General features: G+C 43.1%; 1 protein-coding gene across 1 annotated transcript in view; it reads right to left on the bottom strand.

Annotated features, from left to right (window-relative positions):
- HMCN1 (hemicentin 1) overlaps positions 1-24,110 on the bottom strand; it is a 563,772-nt gene that overhangs the window by 91,206 nt on the left and 448,456 nt on the right. The window contains exons 95-96 of the mRNA XM_088453882.1: positions 20,601-20,750; positions 18,098-18,235 (exon numbers count right to left, since the gene is read on the bottom strand). Coding sequence (XP_088310008.1) covers positions 18,098-18,235; positions 20,601-20,750 — 288 coding nt within the window. The remainder of the gene's footprint in view (positions 1-18,097; positions 18,236-20,600; positions 20,751-24,110) is intronic.

The raw sequence follows: 24,110 nt of genomic DNA, 5'->3' as shown, positions 1-24,110 counted from the left end.
CCTTTTTGCAGTGAGTGGAATGGACCCAGGTATCTCTCTCAGCCACCTTCAAAGATGTAGTACTTGTCAGCAGCACCTGGTACGGACCTTCCCACCGATCAGTCAAACAACCTGAACGCAAGAAATTTCTGATCATAACATATTCTCCTGGTTCAACATCATGACAGTTAGTTTCAGGCATATCATTAGACAACAATTTCAGTTTCTGCTGCTGTTGCTTTAACTGCTTACTCATTGATATAAGATACTTTACAGTTACCTCGTTGTTACCCTTTAAGTCTTCCTGTGGACTTATAATCAAATGAGGTTGTCTACTGAACAGTATTTCAAATGGGGACAGATTTAGAGGCGGTCTAGTAGTGGTCCTTATGCTATGTAGGACCAAAGGTAACGCTTCTGGCCATCCTAGTCCAGTCTCTGCCATGATTTTACTTAACTTATTTTTAATATTCCCATTCATCCTCTCTACCATGGCACTGGCTTGCGGTCGGTAGGGGATATGCAGTCAGCTATTAATACCCATCAGCTTACACATATTTTGAAAAACATCACCTGTGAAATGAGTACCCCTGTCACTCTCGATGATTTTAGGGATACCGTACCTGCATACAAATTCCTGAACTATTTTCTTGGCAGTAAATGCAGCAGTATTAGTGGCCACTGGGTAGGCCTCAACCCAATTAGAAAATACATCAGTGCACACTAATACATACTTAAGATTCTTGCAGGGTGGTAATTGGATGAAATCAATTTGTATCTCCTGGAAAGGTCCATCGGTCGGTGGAATGTGGGACAGTTCGGTAGGGATCGCTTTCCCTATGTTCTTCCTCAAGTAGGTCAGACAGGACATTGCTATCTTTTCTGCTTGTGAAGAAAAACCTGGTGCACACCAGTATGCTCTCACCAACTTGCACATACCTTGTTTTCACAGATGAGTCAGACCGTGTGCTGCCTCAGCCAGGCTGGGGTAATATGCCTTGGGGGCTACGGGTTTACCTTGTCCGTCCCTCCAGAGCCCGGAGGACTCTTGCCCACATCCCTTGGACTTCCAAATGGATTTTTCCTGAATTGAACACAAATTTTGCATCTCAATTAATTTCAGCATATCAATTGTTTGGAAAGACATATTTTTTTCAGTTGGAGAAAACATTTTTAACCCTGCTGCCCATTTTGCAGCTTTATCGGCTCTGTTGTTGCCCAGTGACACCGGATCAGCCTCACATGTATGGGCTTTACATTTAATTACTGCCACCGCTTTGGGCAGTTGGATTGCTTCTAAAAGATGTTTTATGTGTCGGGAATGTGCAACTGGTGTGCCTGCTGCTGTCATAAAATTTCTCAGGCGCCATAGAGCCCCAAAATCGTGCATCACCCCGAACGCGTACCTTGAGTCAGTGTAAATGTTAGCAGATTTGCTTGCTGCCAGTTCACACGCTCTAGTTAGTGCTACTAACTCTGCCACCTGGGCTGAGTGAGGAGGACCAAGAGGTTTAGCTTCTATGATGTCTGTGTCATTTGCAACAGCATAACCTGTACATAATTCACCTGTGTCTGTTTGTCTATGACAACTGCCATCTGTATAAAAAGTCACATTCACATTCTCTAAAGGTGTGTCATGTATGTCAGGTCTAGCAGTAAAGGTCTGATTCAGATATTTCATACAATCGTGCCTATCATTATGTCCGCTGAACTCACCTCCCGCCAGCAACTCGCCTCCTTCCACCCTTTGTACATCATGTTGTACATATGGCAAATACGTTGCTGGATTCACCGTGCTGCAACGTTTAACAGTGATGTTTGCGGGTGCGATTAGAGCTAGTTCCCATTTGGTAAACCTAGCCGAAGAGACGTGTCTAGTTTGAGCTGAGTTCAACAGAGCAGATACAGCATGGGGAGTGTAGACAATCATATTATGACCCAGTACTACGTCCTCACTTTTACTCACCAATAGAGCGGTAGCTGCTACACTTCTCAAACAAGTGGGGAGTGATCTTGCTACAGTGTCCAATTGGGCACTGTAGTATGCTACAGGCCTATTGGCATCACCATGTTTTTGTGTAAGGACACTTGCATCACAACCATCGGCTTCCGTACAATACAAATCAAAAGGTTTTTCATAATCAGGTATTCACAATGCAGGAGCTTTTGTCAGACTATCCTTAAGATTAAGGAAAGCCTGCTCTAATTCCTCTGTGTGTATAACACGGTCGGGCTTTGAGGAAGAGACTAATTTCTGTAAAGGTAAGGCCAAAATAGAAAAACCTGAGATCCACATTCTACAGTATCCAAACATTCCCAAGAAGGTACGAATTTGCTGTTGATTCTGCGGCAGTGTCATGTTTTGTATGGCCTGTATTCTATCATTTGTAAGAGGTCATAACCCCTGGGTAGGCAGTGTGCCAAATATTTTACTCTGGATTGGCATGGCTGTAGTTTGTCCTTAGCCACCTTGTGTCCTGTATGCGAGAGATGAAGCAACAAAAGTTTAGTATCATTCAAACATGACATAAACGAGTCAGAACATAGGAATAAATCATCCACATATTGAATTAGAACAGATCCATTGGCAGGTTGAAAAGATTGTAAACAGTCGTGCAATGCCTGGGAGAAGATACTGGGGCTGTTTATGAAACCTTGGGGTAACCATGTCCATGTATATTGTACACCTCTGTATGTAAATGCGAATAGATACTGACAGTCAGGGTGGAGAGGCACGGAGAAGAAAGCAGAACAGAGGTCAATGACAGTGAAATAGGTTGCATTTGGTGGGATCTGCATCAGAATGACAGCTGGATTTGGCACTAAAAGGAATTGGCTCTCTACCACCTTATTAACACCTCTAAGGTCTTGTACCAGCCTATAACCCCTCCCACCACTCTTCTTCACTGGAAAGATGGGACTGTTGGCTACACTAGCTGTACAAACTAAAATTCCCTCTTGCAATAATGGCTCAATTATTGGAAAAACCCCTAATTCTACCTCCTGTTTTAGTGGGTACTGGGGAATTTTTGGAGCTTGCCTGCCGCTTTTTAAATTTACCATTTCAGGGCTTACGTTTGCCATTAATCCAGTGTCCTGTCCATCCTTAATCCAAAGAGAATCTGGAATTTCGGACAACATTTCATCTTCCTGAGATGGATTTTCATTTAAACTTGTAGAGTGATACATTATCCTTTGGGGAGTGTCCAACATATCCCGCACCTCGTGTGCAACTCTCTCTGGGATATCTAAAAATACACCATCAGGGGTGAAATATATAACACATCCCATTTTACATAACAGTAGGTTAGTAGGAGTCACAGCAGCCAGAAGGAAAGAATGCCTGGTATGCAACGGCCCAATAGTAACCTCTGTGGACTTTGTTAAAGGATAATGTTCCACTTTACCTGTTACACCCATTGTTGGTACTGTCTCGTTGGTCACCTGTAAATTAACGGGAGATTTTATCACTGACCTGGTCGCCCCTGTGTCTACAAGAAAAGGATATTCAGTACCAGCTACATCAACCATCGTGACTGGTTCTTCCCTAGTACTTCCCGTTAACCTGACTATCTGTAGACTACAGGTATGACCTGACCCCTAGCGTTGGCTACCATTCTCCAATTAAGCATTTACGGCCACAATTGGAGCTGGTGCCTGCTGTACATTTGCTGGTCTCTGTGCATATCCCTTATGGAGATGTCCAGGTCTTCCCTGATTTGGGGTTCCTACTCTTTTTACTGTACAGTTTCTACTTAAGTGTCCTGTTTGTTTACAATTAAAACATGTTCATGGATCGGGTGAAGACGTGTTGTTGTGAGGTTTGAGCAGAGGGTAAAGGTGGTGGATATGGGTGAGGATAGGGAGGGTAAGGGTAGTGTGGGGGATATGAAGTTTGTGAGTAGTATTGGACCTGTGGTTGTATTGGGTTAGTGGAATAGAGCTGTGTTTGTTGTTGCGTGGGGTTAGTGAGGGCATATAACTGTTCAGATGTAAGTGTGTGTGCAGGTGCGAGATTGTCTGTTGGCTGTGATGTTACCGTCATTCCCTCCAGAGCTTGGGTACTGACAGCCATTAGTTTTTCGCTCTGGGTCTCTCTCTTCTTTGAGATGTTTTTATCATGTTCTATGGCAGATTCTATGAGGGTATCTATTGTGAGTCCCCTCCAGCCAGGTTGTGAGGTCTGAACCCGAGTCTTTAAATTCTCTTTCAGACCATCCATGAGTACCGTGACTATCATTCCCCTGTGGTGAGTGCTATCTTTAATATCTTCTATCCCAGTGTACTGGGTGATAGCCTGCAGAGCCCGGTCGCAATAATCTTCTGCAGATTCACTCTCCTTTTGCTTAATGGTGAAAAATTTGTTCCAGTTAACTACTACTGGAAAATATATACCCAATTGAGATACAATGCGGGAAATGTTGCCTTGGTTTACTTGCTCTGTTAAGGGAACGTCACCATCCCATACACAATCTGTGATAAATTTTGTCACGTCGGTATTGCGTGGTAGACAGGCCCTTAACACCACGCGCCAGTCTTTATTAGTTGGCTCATGTGAACTACCCAAATTTCTCAAAAATCTTTGACATTTGGCTAGTTCCTTTTTGGGATTGGGGAAATCATTTATGATGGAATTTAGTTCTGCTCTTGTCCAAGGACAATGCATTACTACTTCCCTCATGGGCACTACAACGTTCGCATCTGCATTTCCATTTGGAACAGTTATCGTCCGAATGGGATGCAGACCAGTAGCGCTGCTACCTTTGACCTTGTTACCTGGCTGGGGGTTTAATCTGTTGCTGCTACAAATGTTAACAACTTCCTCTATGGGTGCAGAGGGTGTTAGCACTTACCTTGCTGTTACCGATGGAGATGGCAGCACCACTCGTGATTGTGGTGATGCAGCATCTTTCATTTGCACAGCATGGGAAATGGCAGACATTATCCATCATCCACATCATAAACATTTTCTTTATGGTTGCTTAAGAGAGGGTACAAATTGCTTGTTACATTTTTATGGGTATTTTTGGTAACTGTACTTGCACCTCCATCCACATAAGGTGGGGGTGGTGAGCGTGAACTGCTGGCAATACTCTCAACAACGCTACCTTGCTGCACGTGCGCGCCATTTTGTTGCTCGCCTGTATTGCAATTCAGCATCGTGGATGTATTCTCTGGCAATGTGCTCGCAATGTTAGTTTGCGTTGCTTGCGCATTTTTAAGCCACGCATCCCCTTCATGCTGCCATAACTTTAAACATTCATAATATTTGACCTTTTTCTCTCGGGAGCGCATCAGACTGATGTGATCCCGGACATTATCTAGTACATTTTTATCAAAACTACCAATTCTGGGAAACGGTCTAACACTCTTCATCGTCATTTTAAACCATACATCACAATACCTTATCGCATAAGTACCATACTTAGTATGCATAATACGATGGGCCGATCCAATCGGCGCTTCCATTAGCAGCACATCATTGTCTAACATCTCTACTGTTTACGCGGCTCCCATTCTGAGACAAATCCTACGCTTTTCAATAAAGATTTAAACTGGTGAAAGACAATCAAGATACTTTCACTTACCTGTGGACGATTTAAATGGCAGCGACCACACACCTGGATAAGATTTGAAAAAGGCAACTTCCACACCCGGATAAGATTTAGTAAGGCAACTTCCACACCTATGGAAGTTTAAGTCGGCTACTTCCACGCACCTCTCTACAACAAAGACAACATGTACACCTGCTACTGTGTATAGAACGGTAAGCTGCTTACCGAGCGACTAACACTTAGGCCTTAAAGGTCATACGGTACCTCTAACTATAGGGAACAAGTTACCCCTACCAACAAATACTCACTGTTACACACTTTTTTCCTGCGCAGAAAAATACACGTTAACCCAGATATTGATAACAATTGAAAAATGTAAACCTCAACGGCTTTATTTAAACATGTGGCAGCACAACCGGAAGTACGTATACGCTATTGTGCGACCAGTCGCATACACAATAATGCGACTACCACACAACCATATGACAACTTTTTAGCTGCGTACGCAAAAGTGCATCTTTGCTGTGCACAAAACTGCGACTCAGCCGTGTACTCAAATACTGCGGCACCCCTTTAAACATTAGGTTCTATCAACAAAGGAAAACAAACTTTTCCCTCTCTTTTTCCTCTCTTGTCCCTGAATTCTAGTCAGCTTCCTTGGCTCACACGAAAATGGATAGCAATCTTTCAGCACAAAGTGGTTGCAGGTAAACCCTGCATGTGGCCACTCCACCCTTTGCTGAAATATCGATAACCGTATGTGCCGTGGGAGTAGGTAAGTGACTTCACTACGAGCCCCCAACTAACGATACTGCATTAGAACCTCTATACACTCCTTCCTATACCTTCTAATATCATGCCTATACCTTCTAATATCCTGCCTATACCTTCTAAGGATGACGCTAATTTGCATTTGCAGTCATACAGTAAATAAAGACTTCAGACCTAGAATCTGTGGTTCCAAAGCACAAAGTATTATTCAAGTAAAAGTACAGTCAGTTACACGCTATTGATCCAAACACAATTAGGCGCAAAGAAATTATACAGACCCAAGTACAGCATACATACGCAGCGCTTCTGGACCAGATATTAGGCATCAGCAAGAAACCCCTCATCAATCAGCATTCAGCACGAAGACTAAGACCCAGTGTTGGAGCACACATATTTATACCCCCCAGAAATAGACAACACAATAGAGAAGTTTGTTGCTGATGCCATAGGTTCCCAAGGGGGAATGCATCTGTTACAGAGCATTTAACAGGCTGATTCAAATAGACCGAACCCAGCCTCTAACAACTTGGGGTCTCTGGATTCCCGCCTCATGCATCATCCTAACAGTTGTTCATATAATATACATTTTGTTGCTTGAAGTCTCTGCGGTCCATAAGTTGAGAATGTAAGATGCGATCTCCACAACGATGATACCGGAATACTGTGGAAAGAGTACGCATCAGTACAAAACCAAACACGGCATACTTATCATGTATAAAACCTTAGTTACCAAATAATCTTTATTTCACAGCATTTATACTAAATGAACAAATTTAAATCTTATACCTTAAAGCTTATGGAACCTTGTATGTGGATATGTAATGTGTGAGTATGTGGGGTTTGAAATAACAACGCTAGTTAACTTGGAGCAGATGCGTGCGCATAAAGCTAATAAACAGCGTTTTCATATAGGATCTTATGCATTCGCTAATATGCGACTAGTTAACAGTGCAATTGTGCGTATTAATGTGTATATGAGGAATGGTCAAAGATGCAATTGCATGGTGCTAATAGTAATGTCGCCATATGTACTTAAATGTGAATTTATCTAAAATGGCGCTTGGGCGGCCATTCGCAAAATGGCGTCTTGCGATCTCATTTCCAAGATGGCGTCTTGCAGCCAGTCGCAAGATGGCATCGCTGCGATTCAATTTTAAACTGATCTTGACTCAGCCAATAATCCAGCTTCGACAATATATATATATATATATATATATATATATCTATATAAATATATCTCTATATATACATATATATATTAAATTCATGATAAATACATGCATGCACATAGACAATCGCATGTATACCCACAATGCGTGCATATATATATATATACAGTTGCTATTTCAGATATAAACATACACACAGCACACCTTTTTGTGCTCAGACACACAACGCATACTTACATATAACATAAATATAAACACAATTACATTAAAAGGTTCTGCAGTATTTTAGGTTAATATTCAAGGTTTTATTTATATCAGCAATGTTGTGAAGTGCATGTTATATTATATCTATGGTTTAGTACATGATAAGCAGACCATGTTTGGCACGATTCTGATCCGCTGTTTATTTGCTGATCTCCGGTTATATCGGCAAGGGAATCTGATCATGCGTTCGGGAGTTATGGACCATAGTGAATTATTGGTTGAAATATAAAACTCTGTATGCTGGGCCTGTGGTTAATTTAACTCAATTAAAGAGAGACAATGCAATCTGGAGAAGATTGGACATACTCCTAGAACTGCCCAATAAGAAAATCACCCACAAGCAAGAACCAATGGAATCATGTCAAACCTGTCTATTGTATTACCTATCCCTGTAAGTGTATATATGTGCACTCTCTGACCCCAGTCTTGAGTCTTCTTGCTGTGCTGTTGACGGATGGGTTCTAATGCTGATGCCGGTATCTGGGCCCAGAGCGCATGCGTATATAACAACTGTACCTTGGGTCTGTATGATTTATTTGCGCTAATTGTCTTAAGATCACAGCGTGTAACCATCTGTTTTTATATTGAATAATAACTTTTTATGCTTTGGAACCACACTCAAAGTCTGAAAGCATTTATTTAATGTGCGACTCATTACGCTAAATAGCGACAATATTAGAAGGTATAGGCAGGATTGCATAGAGGTTTTATTTAGGTATCCATATTAAGTACTACTTAAGCTAGCTGAAAACTTCAGAGGAGGTGCCGCCGGGAGCATGTCCCATAGATTTTTCCTAAAATAAACGATTTTTGGAAAAATCAGACTTGCTCTGGAGTTGCAAGAAAAAAAAGATGCAGTGACTTCTCTAGAAATCACTTCGTCCCATTTTCAGTCCTCTAATTGAATAGCACAACCCTGCAACTGCGGGAAAACCCCCCCACCATTGGGTTTTTTAAATATCCCATCTGCAAATGGGTTCCCCCCGAGATGCTGCTAGTGGGCCGAAACACTATGTGGTACAGTGAGGGCTAGTGAAGCCTTCCACTGTGCCGAAACCGCCATGTGTGAGTAACAGTTTCTGTTACAGTTTGCCCGATGTTTGAACCATGGGCAGGTATCTGGGTTAGGGGCGGGGTTTCATTGAGTGGGACCTCTGTCCAATGGCCACTGATGGTCAGACTGTATCAGGAATTTTTTTTTCTTGTCTACAGCAGATCCACCCGCTACTTTGTTAATCCAGCACTGAGGATGAGGGGGATATTTATGTATCTGATGCTAATGAGGATGTTGATAATGAACAAGAAGAAGTTGATAAAATTCAGGAGTAGGATGTTGTTTGTGTCAAAGTAAGTCAGCCACCAGTAGCAGCAGTAATTGCCAGCGAAAAAAAAAGCCACCTCTTCCATGTGGAATTATTTTTACCCAAATCCTGACAACATTTGTCAAACCATCTATACAATTTGTGTGGGCCAAAGTAAGTAGAGGTAGGGACCTTAACCATCTAGGTACCTTCTCCCTGTTACATAATTTACAGCGAGTTCCTGTTTGTTTAACTAGCTGAAGTACCCGGTGTTGCCCGGGTTTAAATCTTCAAGTTATTAAGTTAGACATCCCAGACCAATTGCCACCCCTGTGAAGTTTTCCCATAACAGGCTTTCCGGGTCAAAGTTCTGCCCACAGTACACCAACTGGAGGTGCGACCGGGTCCTCAACCCCCTAGTATGTCTTCTGGGATCCAATGTTACCACTCTGTGAAGTTTTCGGCCAAATCTATCCAGTGGAAGGCTCAGAACAGGCTCCCTGGGTCAAAGTTCTTCCCAGCGTACACCAACAGGAGGTCCGAACAGGCCCCTAACCCCACTAAAACCTGGCTAGAATTCAACAGGACCACCTCACATTGGTTTCATCCAGGTCGGTGCAGACGTGTCCGAATGCATAAACAGACAGACAAACAAACAGACCAACGAATTTTATATATAAGATTGTTAACCTCAGTGCTATTTTTCAGCAGGAACAAGCAGAGGATCCTGAACTATTAACTATGACGTAATGTCCCGGGCCAAAATGTACTTTCCATAAGATAAGTTTTATAACTTTTATTTTAAAGTCCCGTTTGAGTGCCTTCTTTTTCAAATACTATATATATATATATATATATATATATATATATATATGAGCCATGCTGTGAAGTTGATGACATGTTGCTGGAAGTCTTGAACGGTCCTATTTTAGACCGAAGTCGACAGACAAACATAAGTGTCATGATGAATACATGAACTGTTTTTGGTGTTTTACACTGGGTGGTGAATATTAAATGAACATTGCAAGAGAAATCATATCTAAGGAGTAGTGCCTCCATTGGGACATACAGTCAGGTGCATAAATATTGGGACATTGACAGAATTTTCATATTTTGGCCTCTATTCACCACCACAATGGCTTTGAAATTAAACAAACTAGATGTGCTTTAGCTGCAGACTTTCAGATTTAATTTGAGGCTAATTACATCCAAATCAGGTGAACGGTGTAGGAATTACAACGGTTTCTATATGTGCCTCCCACTTTTTAAGGGGCCAAAAGTAATGGGACTATCAACTCAAAAGCTATTTCGTGGACAGGTGTGGACTATTCCCTTGTTATTTCATTATCAATTAAGCAGGTAAAAGGTCTGGAGTTGATTTTAGGTGTGACATTTGCATTTGGAATCAGTTGCTGTCGACTCTCAATATGAGATCCAAAGAGCTGTCACTATCAGTGAAGCAAGCCATCATTAGGCTGAAAAATAAAAATAAAAACCATCAGAGAGGTAGCAAAAACATTAGGTGTGGCCAAATCAACTGTTTGGAACATTCTTAAAAAGAAAGAACGCATCGGAGAGCTCAGCAACACCAAAAGACCCGGAAGACCACGGAAAACAACTGTGGTGGATGACAGAATAATTATTTCCCTGGTGAAGAAAAACCCCTTCACAACAGTTGGCCAAACCAAGAACACTCTCCAGGAGGTAGGTGTATATGTGTCAAAGTCAACAATCAAGTGAAGACTTCACAAGAGTGAATATAGAGGGTTCACCGCAAGATGTAAACCATTGGTGAGCCTCAAAAACAGAAAGACCAGATTATAGTTTGCCAAACAACATCTAAAAAAGCCATTACAGTTCTGGAACAACATAATATGGACAGATGAGACAAAGATCAACTTATACCAGAGTGATGGGAAGAGAAGAATATGGAGAAGGAAAGAAACTGCTCATAGTCCAAAACATACCACCTCATCAGTGAAGCATGGTAGTGGTAGTGTCATGGCGTGGGCATGTATGGCTGCCAATGGAACTGGTACCCTTGTATTTATTGATGATGTGACTGCTGACAAAAGCAGCAGAGTGAATTCTGAAGTATTTCGGGCAATATTATATGCTCATATTCAGTCAAATGCTTCAGAACTCATTGGACGGTGCTTCACAGTGCAGATGGACAATGACCCGAAGCATACTGCAAAAGCAACCAAAGAGTTTTTTAAGGCTAAAAAGTGGAATGTTATACAATGGCCAAGTCAATCCCCTGACCTGAATCCGATTGAGCATGCATTTCACTTGATGAAGACAAAACTGAAGGGAAAATGCCCCAAGAACAAGCAGGAACTGAAGACATTTGCAGTAGAGGCCTGGCAGAGCATCACCAGGGATGAAACCCAGCGTCTGGTGATATCTATGTGTTCCAGACTTCAGGCTGTAATTGCCTGCAAAGGATTTGCAACAAAGTATTAAAAAGTGAAAGTTAGATTTATGATTGTTTAGTTTGTCCCATTACTTTTGGCCCCTTAAAAAGTGGGAGGCACATATAGAAACCGTTGTAATTCCTACACCGTTCACCTGATTTGGATGTAATTACCCTCAAATTAAATCTTAAAGTCTGCAGTTAAAGCACATCTTGTTTGTTTCATTTCGAAGCCATTGTGGTGGTGAATAGAGGCCAAAATATGAAAACTCTGTCAATGTCCCAATATTTTTGCACCTGACTGTATATATCTATATATATATATGTCTATATATATATATATATATTAGGGGTGTGCACCGGCCACTTTTCGTGTTTTGTGGGATTTTTTTGATCTGGATCTTTCTTTGTGTTTTGGATCTGGATTGGTTTTGCCAAAACCACCCTTCCGTGTTTTGGGTTCTGGGTTTTGTGTTTTGGATCTGTATTTTTTTGAAAAAAAGCATAAAAACAGCTTAAATCACAGAATTTGTGGGTTTTTCTGCTCCTATGCAATTATTAACCTCAATAACCTTCATTTCCACTCATCTCAAGTCTATTCTGAACACCTCACACCTCACAAAATTGTTTTTATCGCCAAAAGATTGCACCAAGGTAGCTGGATGACTATGCTAAGCGACATGAGTGGGCGGCACAAACACGTGGCCCATCTAGGAGTGACACTGCAGTGGCAGACAGGATGGCAGTTTGAAAAACTAGGCCCCTAACAGTACATAATGCAAAGAAAAAAAAGAAGTGCAAGATGGAATTGTCCTTGGGCCCTCCCACCCACCCTTATGTTGTATAAATAGGACATGCACACTTTAACAAACCAATCATTTCAGCGCCAGGGTCTGCCACATGACTGTGGCTGAAATGATTGGTTCGTTTGGGCCCCCACAAAACAAGCTGGCAATTAATGTTTCCCTGCACAAACTGGCTCTACGGAGGCAAGATGTCGTCCTCATCCTCCTCATCCACCGATTCCTTGGATAAAACAGGAAAAAGGGATTTAGGTGTCCCTGGACTGCTTACGGTCTTAGCCAAAGTTTCTGAACTTGACAGTAACTTTTATGAACACGCTGCAGGTACCGTATAAGGGAGGATGTTCCTAGGTGGTTAACGTCCCTACCCCTACTTATTTCACCTTTACATATGGTACATATGGCAAGACAGTTGTTGTCTGAATTTGGATAGAAATATTGCCAGGCCAAAGAGGTGGAATGTTTGGTCTTCTGCCCAGGCATGACCGTGATGGGCTTTTTCATCCCACGGACAACAACTGTCTCCCCCGGAGCCTGATTTAAACAAACCACATCACCATCAGAATCCTCCTCGCCAACTTCCTTCTCAGTGCCAGCTACACCAGTATCCTCATCCTGTTGTACTTCAACAGTGACATCTTCAATTTGCATATCAGCAAGTGGACTGTGGGTGCTCCTTTCAGCACTTGCAGGGGGCATGCAAATGGTGGAAAGAGCCAACTCTTCCCGTCCAGTGCTGGGAAGGTCAGGCATCGCAACCGCCACCACACTTGGACTCTCCTTGGGAATTTGTGATATCTTCTTAGAACGCACAGTTCTTCGCTGTGATTTTGCCAGCTTAACTCGTTTGATTTTTTTTAGCGGGAGGAGAGCTTCCATCGTCATGTGAAGCTGAACCACTAGTCATGAACATAGGGAAAGACCTTAACCGTTCCTTGCCACTCCGTGTCGTAAATGGCATATTGGCAAGTTTACGTTTCTCTTCAGATGATTTAAATGTTTTTTTCAAGGTCATTTTCCTGAACTTTGTCATTTGGGATTGTATGCGCCCTCTACTATGACATTGGGCATCGGCCTTGGCAGACGACGTTGATGGCATGTTATCGTCTATGTCATGACTAGTGGCAGCAGCTTCAGCACTAGGAGGAAGTGGTTCTTGATCTTTCCCTATTTTATTTTTATCGGAGAAAGTTTGGTCCTCCATTTATGTTATATTGATATATACGTGCGGCTAAGGCGCACACAAACACAGAAAATAATTTTTTATTTTTGTTGGAGACTAGTGCACTTTGTGGGTTACACCACCTTTTAAGAAATGAGCCAGCCGGCCCTTTACTTAAGGGCGCATGCTTGCGCTGCTCCTTCGTTGATGCACGTGCAGCCACAGTGCACACAATTCACAAACACAGAAAATATTTTTTTATTTTGTTTGGAGTGCCCTTTGGGGGTTACAGCACCCTTTAGCGGTCAATCCAGCCAGCCCTTTATTTATGGGACACAGGCGCACGCTTGGCACTACTTTGTTGATGCACGTGCGGCTACTGCGCACACAATTCACAACCACAAAAAAATATATTTTTTTATTTTGTTTGGAGTGCCCTTTGGTGGTTACAGCACCCTTTAGTGGTCAATCCAGCCAGCCCTTTATTTATGGGACACAGGCGCACGCTTGGCACTAGTTTGTTGATGCACGTGCGGCTACTGCGCACACAATTCACAAACACAGAAAATATTTTTATATTTTGTTTGGAGTGTACTTTGGGGGTTACAGCACCCTTTAACGGTCAAGCCAGCCGGCCCTTTACTTATGACACAGCCGCACGCTTGGCTCTACTTTGTTGATGCACGTGCGGCTACTGCGCACACAATTCACAAACAGAGAAAATATTTTTTATTTTGTTTGAAGTGTACTTTGCGGGTTACAGCACCCTTTAACGGTCAAGCCAGCCGGCCCTTTGCTTATGACACAGGCGCACGCTTGGCACTACTTTGTTGATGCACGTGCGGCTACTGCGCACACAATTCACAAACACAGAAAATATTTTTTTATTTGGTTTGGAGTGTACTTTGGGGGTTACAGCACACTTTAACGGTCAAGCCAGCCGACCCTTTACTTATGACACAGGCGCACGCTTGGCACTACTTTGTTGATGCACGTGCGGCTACTGCGCACACAATTCACAAACACAGAAAATATTTTTTTATTTGGTTTGGAGTGTACTTTCGGGGGTTACAGCACCCTTTAACGGTCAAGCCAGCCGGCCCTTTACTTATGACACAGGCGCACGCTTGGCACTACTTTGTTGATGCACGTGCGGCTACTGCGCACACAATTCACAAACATAGAAAATATTTTTTTATTTGGTTTGGAGTGTACTTTGGGGGTTACAGCACCCTTTAACGGTCAAGCCAGCTGGCCCTTTACTTATGACACAGGCGCACGCTTGGCACTACTTTGTTGATGCACGTGCGGCTACTGCGCACACAATTCACAAACACAGAAAAAATATATTTTTTTTAGCACTTGGGGGGAGCACCCCTGACGGACAGAGCACCCCCTGGACAACACTACAGCACTCCTTTAGGACTGGGACACTGCACTGGACTTTGGAGTGGACACAGCCCCTATGGACAACTGACTGCACAACAGAGTCCAGCCAGCCCCTATGGACTTTGAAGTAGTGGACACAGCCCCTATGGACAACAGCAGCACAGCACAACACAGCCAGCCCCTATGGACTTTGAAGTAGTGGACACAGCCCCTATGGACAACAGCAGCACAGCGCAGCACAACACTCCTCTGCACTACACGACACTACACTACACAGCCCAGCCAGCCCAAACTCCCACCCTCCCTCTTCACTGTCCACAGCCGAGTGAGAAAATGGCGCCGACGTGGGTACCTTATATAGGATCCAAAACCCGCGAGACCCGGAAGGCAGGATGATGACGTTTTGCCTCGATTTCAGATCCGAGTCAGGCGGGAAAAGTCGAGCCTGACTCGGATCGGCCTCGGATCGGGGGGGTTCGGATTTCAGAAATCCGAATCCGCTCACCCCTAATATATATATATATATACAGTATATACACACTATATATATATATATATATATACAATTGTTTTTCTATAGCTCCACCCCCAGTATCTCTAACCACGGTTTTTGAACCTATTTTTCCTGAAAAAACAGCCCTGGTTAACCTAATACCAAAACCAAAACTCAGGGGATCATTCACATCTCTAATTACTGTACATCTGTTATTACTATTGTAACAGCTGGGAACATAATACGTGTCTACTATACTGGCTCAACATTATGAGTAGACAAGAACAAACCTCCTGCACTATGTGGTCTGTCTTATGCAGTCTTAGATTCCCGAGAAGACCAGTTGGCAGTAACTTGTGAGATCTCTATCACCCTGATTATTGGAGATTACAATCCCTGTTTAGCAGAGGTGAAATATTTATATATTATCAGGACCTAGACCTGATAATTATAATTTCTTATCACTGCCATTCACAGCAATAAAAAATTAATTAAAAGGCAGGGCACCAAATATACTAATTGCAGTAACATTTAATATGTCGGACTGAAAGTTACTAATAATAGGCCTGATTCACTACAGATCGCTATTGCGGTCACAGCTGCGATTACGCACACGCATGTCTTCTGCGAAAACATGCTAATGAATGCAATCGCAAAACAGTCACACATCCAGCATAGAGACGCCCACTACCGCTGTCTCACATCCGTAATACCCCCCAAAAGCTGACGTCCCGTCCCTAGGTCTGCGATGGCTTTGTATTTGCAGTACGATCACAATGCTCACTCACGCATGCGCACTGCAAAGCATATGCATGCGCAGTACGACCATCGGCTGATCTGCGTACGCTGTTGCGATTCAGTATGAATTAGGCCCAATGTCTTTACAGTTGTGTTCAGTCCTGCCACAACATTGTCAGGGCAGGGGACTCTGGATTACCAGGGTGAAGTCTAGGTACCTGCTCACTAACAACTTGGGAGGTTTGGAGTAATGAGGGATGGATATAACACTTTCTCATAGGTGTACGAGGTAACAGGAGTAAGCAGCAGGTCAGTACTGTAGAGAACGGGGCATCTCTTGGATGTGTACTGGATGGTAGCACAACTGGAATGGAACCAGACTATAGCAACTGGAGCCGGAGTGGAATCAGACTTATCAACTATAGCCTGATTGAAATCGGACTTGGCAACTGGAGCTGGAGTGGAATCAGAGTAAGAAACTGGAGTCAGACTGAGACTGGACTTTAGCAACTGGAGTCAGAGTGGAATCAGATTTAACAAGTGGAACTGGATAGGGACCGGACTTTAGCAAGTGGAGTTGGAATAGAATCAGACTTAGCAAGTGGATCCAGATTGGGAACGGACTTTAGCAACTGAAGCTGGAGTGGAATCAAAGCTGGAGTAGGAAGGGAGACTACAGCTAACAAGCCAGGGAGCTGGAGCCTTGGATGTCTTACAGCGACAAAGCTCAGGCCCCGAGTGCTGTCGGTGGAAAATCTTTATACCCTGGGTCTCACGGAGATTGGCTGCTGTGGTCAGGTGGACCCCAGCTTGGCTGCCATTGGAGATTAGCAGTCAGTGGCGCCCAGTGTCCGGAGCTGGCGGAAACAATGCTGGAAACAACGCCCCTGAAACCACTACCACGCTAGAAGCCCAATAGCAAGACATTCAGCTGGCTGGGACTGACATGGCGGCAGCCTGTGTCCAGAGCCAGTGGGAACACCACCAAATCTCGGGCCCCAGAGACCACCACCACACTGAGAACCCATCAGCAGCACACTCTGGGAGCCTCCAGGCTGGGCCTCCCCCCAGGACAGAGCAGCACAACCCCAAGGGTAAGGACAATTCCTGACAGGCATTCATAATGTCGACCTGAGACATAATGTCGACATGCCATGTCATTATGCTCACAATAACGACACTGACCTAGTCAACATTCATCATGTCAACACTGATGAAATTTTAACATGATTAGAAATGTCCTTAGAGAATTAGCGGTGACTTACCTGGTGTGGTGGGTCCGGCAGCTAGAACGATGTCTTCCAGGTGTGATGGTCAGCTGATAATGACTTTCGGCAGATCCAGCTGCGCTTCCAGCGGTAATTATGCCTAACCCACCACCGTGTGCCCAACCCTAACCGCCCCTACCATAGCTTAACCATAACCTTTCCTCCTGTAGCCTAACCCTAAATCCCGCTGCCGGTCCGTGCAGAATGTCGGCATTTCACATGTTAAAATTTTACATGTGGTCATTGTGAACATGTGAATATTATGCACATGACAAAATTGTACATGTCGACATTTTGACTACATCACATTTTTCACATGAAGAGCTGTGGGCTTTATAAAGCTCTAAAAAGATTGCCCCTAAGTTTCCAACCAATGATGCATGTAACATGCAATTACTTAAAACAGAATTACTATAAATAAAACAGGTGTGTTTTTATAGAAGAGGTGAACTAGGATTGTGGGAAGGCCCGTTAGCCCTAAGCCTAGAATAACATGGGTTTTATCTTACAGTTTTTATTTTTATTTAGTATATTAATCAGTTGCTATTTGCATATTATTAACTTTAAATTAGTAGAAATTAGTTCTGATATATATATATATATATATCTATCATATTTATTACATGTCCTTTTATAGATGGGATGCTGTGGGGTTGGACCATATAGAGCCACATAGATGGCTGGATGTGGCGTCACAGTAACAATGGCCTAGTGTTCCATACAATGAATAATCGGGAGTGAGAAGGGTTACTTGATGGATGAACAGAAAACAAAGTTTCTTGCACAAACCTGTTGCAAACTCCACTTGAGATTCTCTTTTAAATTCACCACCTGTGAGTGTAAATCCATTAACTGCTTCTCCAATCTCTTTTGCTACTGTCCAATATATAGGATTGAGAACAGAAGCGAGATTCCTCATAGAGGGGCCTAAAATGTGTAAAAAATTCATCAAAATATCATCTTACAAATAATGCAATTATTTAATAGTATAGAAAGTCAATAAATGTTGTTTCAAAAAGTTTTATAGTGAATTTAATAAAATGCAACACAAATAGACAGCAATTGAGAATTTAGAAATATATGTTGACAGATACTACACACTGTACAGGATATATAACAAACTAGATATCATGCTGCCCTGAAAAAAGAAGCACCTGATGCTTGTCTGATGCTATAACTGAAAGCAATCTGGGCACTTGACTATAAGGGGTAAATTTACTAAGAATTGAGATGGTCCCAATTTGCAAAGAGATTAATCTCGCTGTAACTCGCCTGAATGCGGGTGATTTTTTCACTTTTGATCTCTTAAATTTACCGACAGGCGATTTGAGGCAAATCGAGTTGGCCGATATATGTATATGTAACAGCATAAACGTACACCTTTTCGGCTTGGTTCGGGTAAGTCGTTTTATTGTTTTGTCAAGACCCAGGATGCTCCAGAGAGCAGCGCCAGGATGGAGGTGAGTATAGGATCTTTTTTGAGGGTCATTCCACATGGATTTCTACATTGGAGAAGTAGACAGACCGGCTGTTACAGGTAAGTATGTGTGACTGAGGTATGTGTGTAATAAACTTGTACTATCTAAGGTGTGTGTGTTATGTCTTTATTTAACTATTTATATTACAGTGGAGGTACGGGTGCTGGCCACCTGCTGGCACTTGTAGTTCCACAAGTGCCAATGGGCAGGCATGCTGGCACCTGTAGTTCCACTGTAAAATACAATAGTTTACTTCTATTTACACTTTATTACCCCCGTACCCACAGCCCAGGGGTGCGGGGAAGAGTCGGGCTTCAGACAAACCTGGGATTTTGGAGAGGGGGGACCCATTTTTCGGGGGTTCCCACCTCCCCTGAGATCCCCGGCTTGGGGTGAGAATGCTTTGGCCCTGAAGACTCGGTAATAGGGTCTCCTGGCTGTGGCATTACTCCCCGGTCGGTTTGGGTCTGGCGCTGGTTTTAAATATAGGGGGACCCCTATGCAATTTTTTCCCCCCTATATTTAAAACCAGGACTGGCCCTGCAGCCTTGTGCTGGTTGCTAAATTACAGTGGAACCCTACTCATTTTGTTCCCCATCATTTTTGGTTCCAGGACTGGCCGACAAGTCCGGGGCTGGTTAGGCTTTTGGAGGGGGTACCCTACATCATTTAAAAAAATAAATTAACCCTAATTTAACTATTTACAGGCAGAAACATACACAAATGACAATGATTGTGTATGTTCTGCCAAACTCACAGTTCAGGAGGTGGAGAGTTTGAAAAGTGAGTTTGGCAGAGAGTTTGCTGTCATCTCACCCGAGCTTGTCATCCCGATTCTTGGTAAATTTGAGAGATGTATGTTTTAGGTGAAAAATACTTCCGAGTTGGCCCGATGGTGATTTGATACGAGATTGCGATCTCACCGAGTTTTACGAGTGAGAAGAGAGAAATCTCTCTCTAACTCACCCGAGTTTGTCCTTAGTAAATTTGCGATATGAAAATCATTACTAAAATCACCCAAGATTGTCAGCTCAACCAATCTCGATTCTTAGTAAATTTACCCCTAAGTATCCTGAGTAACAGACAATTGAGCAGGATGTTACAGGCACCGCTGATCCAGAGTAGGACAATAACTGCACAGCCGGCAACATCCATCAGCTACTATATTTAATGTACACATGTCTGTTCTTAATAGAAGTAGAGCTATTTAATAAACTTTTCAATATCTGTTCAGATAAATACGATTGTAGTCTGACTATGAAACCTCAAAAAATTACTATTACAACCTCGGCACATGGGGATCATTTCGGACGTTTCAGCCAAGCGGAAAGTTGGTTAGCAAAATAATGATGCCAGTATTCAATATGCAGATGTATGCTATGTAATATATTATTATTTATCTGCATACATGTTTTCATTTACATGAAAATTATTATATGTATGTTGGTAAAACGCTTTATATTTTCAATAATATTTCAATATCTACTAGTCAAAGTTTTAAAGACTATTCAATATTTCAATCCTCAAATTTTCTATTTTGTATATATAGTACTCAAAGGATATACATAAAATGTTTGTTGCATATAATCAAAATCTATTCTTATGCTTATTTCATATTTATCATTATATTTTATAATGTTTATGTTCTGTAAAGTGTTTGTGTGATTGTGTGTCACTTGCTTTTTTAACCTTGATAATACTAAAGCAATATGTACTGTATGTAATAACATAACCAACTGAAGATGAAGCAGTTGTGGATCATGGGAAATGGTAAGACATATGTCACCTGATTTACTCAGAAGGTACATACTCACCTAGGCTTTTAGGAATGTTGGTAAATGTGGCTTTTATTGTACTACTTTGTGACTCAGGGAAGTTGGTGATTGTACCATTTAGAAGGGCAATGCCAAAGTCAACATCATTGATAGTTCCCACCAGGGTTCCTCTTATAAACTGAGCTCCTACTAAACAATACAAATAAGACATTTCAGTGAAAGAAAAATTAAAGAAATTGTAAAACTGTTTAAGGATGAAAATCTGATAAAATTAATTAATTAATTACATGTAAAAGGTTCTGCTACATTGCATGTTTGAATGGCTCATCCATGCCGAGTTTCACAGCATTAAGCATACCTGCTAGCCTAGCATTCTCATAAAATGTGTATTCATAAAAGGGGAAAGTACTCCTTCGTCTTGCTGATAGTGTTTATATGTGTTAGAATGGGCAGTGCTCTTTGGACTACAGTTGACCAGTTAAAAAAATCCTCCCATCTCCATATTTCCTGGTTCAGAATAATAAGCTGGTGATCACAGTGTTTAGGTTAGGGATGTAAAGCTATGAAGTCCTTAGAAGGGTAAGAGAAGAGGTTACTGGCCTGCTCATTTCACAACTACACGAGAGTAGCATGTATATTGGGCATGATTCAGAGTTGAAAGTTATCCTGAGTTTTACACAGTTGAGTGATAATCAGCAATCTGTGCATGCATCTAAGTCATACTGCGCATGGATAAAGCTACATTACGGTAGTCATTCACAGTGACTCTACTCGCAGTGTGGTTGACAGTCTGTGAGCGTTTGGTAAGAAAACAGGGAATGGTGCCGATTGTTGCTTACTGCGCATGCGTATGCATCACGGTGAACGTGCGCAAACTAGCCATTGCGAATGGGACTGTGATCGTAGTGACTAGCGCAGAATGATTGACAAGAAGTGCCATTTGTGAGTGGTGACGGGGGGCTGGTCAGCTGAACGCAGATGTGAAAGTGTGTTTCAAGTTCAACGCAGTTGCATGGGCGTGCATAAATTAGCCACTGCGATGCCCTACGCAGCCTGAGGCCTGATAGCGTCCATGGAAGTTAGTAATTTCTGAGTCAGAGCTTGTGCAAGTTGTCCATGAGGTTGCAATAGTCCCCGATTGTACCAATGGTGTGTAAGGTAAAGTGGGCTTCCTTGTGTAGTGCAGTGGCGGCTTTGTGATCGCAATGGATTAGCATACTATCGCAGTTGAACAGTGTGCGTAATCGCTATTGCATTCGCAGTTGCTACCATAGTGAATCAGGCCCTTTGTACGCAGATGCTTGGATTTGCAAAGTCACAGGTGTGCGTCTCAATACATTCCTTTGCATTTACAACATTTGCATATCTTCACACAGCTACTGCGTACACAGAGACAGCAGCGGAGGCGGCATTAGCGCACAACTGTGAATCAGGTCCATTGTGTCTATTGTTTAATATATTGTATATGATTTTACATGTTACATGCAAGGTCACTTTAATGATGGATTAGAAAGGAAAGGTATCCATCCCATGTTGAATAATACGGCTGGGTATAAGCAACTATTAACTTAGATTGCTGATCTGCTGCTATTTTATACTATGTCACTAAAGCACAGAATAATACAGCAGCTCCCATGTCATCTTAATACATACATGCAAAGATGGCCATACATTTTACTGCTTATTCAACTCTGGGTTCATTCACATGAGTTTATTTTTTAAATGTGTGATCCATTGTAATCTAATTGTGCTCCACTGTGACACAAACAAATACCTTGTCTACCATGAATCATACATCCGTGCTGAGGGCCTGATTCAGAGCCGCTCGCGAGCGCTGAGCGCTCGCAAGCGGGTCAATGGTGGCCCAATGCGCATGCTACAAAGGGGGCGTGCTGTCGATGGTGAGTGACAGCACGCCCCCTTTGGTGGGCGTGCCGGGAGCGTGGCTGCCCAGACAGAGGCTTTCCCATGGGAACGCCTACCATCACGGCCGGCCCCACTGATATCACAAGTAATGTCAGTGGGAGTGCTCTCGGCTCTGATAGAGCCGAAAGCACTCCAGGGCTTGCGGCAACAAGACCCTACCACAAGCGTCTTGACGCAAGCCCGATGGTCGCGATGGTCTTGACCATCGCGACCATCTTCCTGGCTGCTCGCTATAGCTGTGGGTGGTCACCCACAGCTATACGAGCGGCCGGGAGGTCGCTCTAAAAATTAAGAGGGACGGCCCTGATTCAGAGCGAGCGCTCTGTCAGAGCGTCCGGCTCTGAATCAGGGCCTAAGAGCATGTTCAGTGCAATGTGTCAGCCATGGGGGCAGCGGTAGTGGCTACATTGCATTGCTCAGCTGATGATCTTAGAAGGACTTGATAGGCTGGAAAATGTGAGTTAAAATACTGACATATTAAATCATTATTTTTTTTTATATAAATGAAAATTAATCCAAGCACTTTATAAAACATGTTGATAGAATAAATACTGTATCTAATTACAATATATAGATCCCAATAAAATACAGTATACATTTTAGTTAAAAGTGTCTGGCTATAAAACTTATTTTTATATGTTCTGTTGTGTTTCAATTGGAACACACAAAAATCAGGTACATAATAAAACTGAGGGCAGCAGATTTTGTATACAGCGTATGAGCAGATGTAATGTATACATATTTGCGTATGTCTGTCCTATTCTGAGTTGGATGGAACTTGGTCAGATCTGTATTTGCGTGAATAGGGCATTTCGGGGTGGGAAATAAGAAGTTGCGTTACAAGGGGATGCTCTATCCGGATGTCACTATCCAAGGTGGTGACACCAAAATGCCAGCTCCTCCTCAGAGACAGAGAGCCATGCACTGCACACCAACACCACAGTGCAGCCACCCCCAGGGGCTGGCTGGCAACTTTTAACCTGGGGGGCAAATGCATGCAGGTGGCCCTGGCAGAAGAATTGCGTGTAGCCATGGTGCCCCCCGCACTCAAGTGTTCCAGGGAGGAGGAGGCGGGTCCATATGGAATTAATTTAAAGGAAAAATAAAGATTAGGGGCAGCCCCCTGTAGTGGTGCCCTAATGCAGTTCCCCCTGTGCCCCAGGAGAGGACCCCCTTATGCAGGCCTCCAGTAGTGCCCCCAGTAGTGATCCGCCTATGCAGTGCCCCTTATACAGTGCCCCCAGTAGAGGTCCCCCCTGTGCAATGCCCCTTGTGCCCCCAGTAGTAAGCCCATTATATAGTGCCTCCAGTAGTGGTCCCACCTGTGTAGTGCCCCTTGTGCCTCCAGTAGTAAGCCCCTTATATAGTGCCCCAGTAGTGGTACCCCCCCTTGTAGTGCTCCCAGTAGTTGTCTCCACCTTGTAGTGCCCCCAGTAGTAGTCCCGTCCCTTGTAGTGCCCCCAGTAGTAGTCCCCCCCTTGTAGTGCCCCCAGTAGTAGTCCCCCCCTTGTAGTGCCCCCCGTAGTAATCCCCCTTGTAGTTCCCCGAGTATTAGCCCTCCTTGTTGTGCCCCCAGTAGTGTTCCCCCTTGTAGTGCCCCCAGTAGTAGTCCCCCCATTGTAG

Source organism: Taudactylus pleione, unplaced genomic scaffold (assembly GCF_031769625.1).
Source record: "Taudactylus pleione unplaced genomic scaffold, aTauple2 ptg000602l, whole genome shotgun sequence".
NCBI lineage: Eukaryota > Metazoa > Chordata > Amphibia > Anura > Myobatrachidae > Taudactylus > Taudactylus pleione.
The sequence above is the reverse complement of the archived record's forward strand: the minus strand, read 5'-3'. Positions and strand labels throughout refer to the sequence as shown.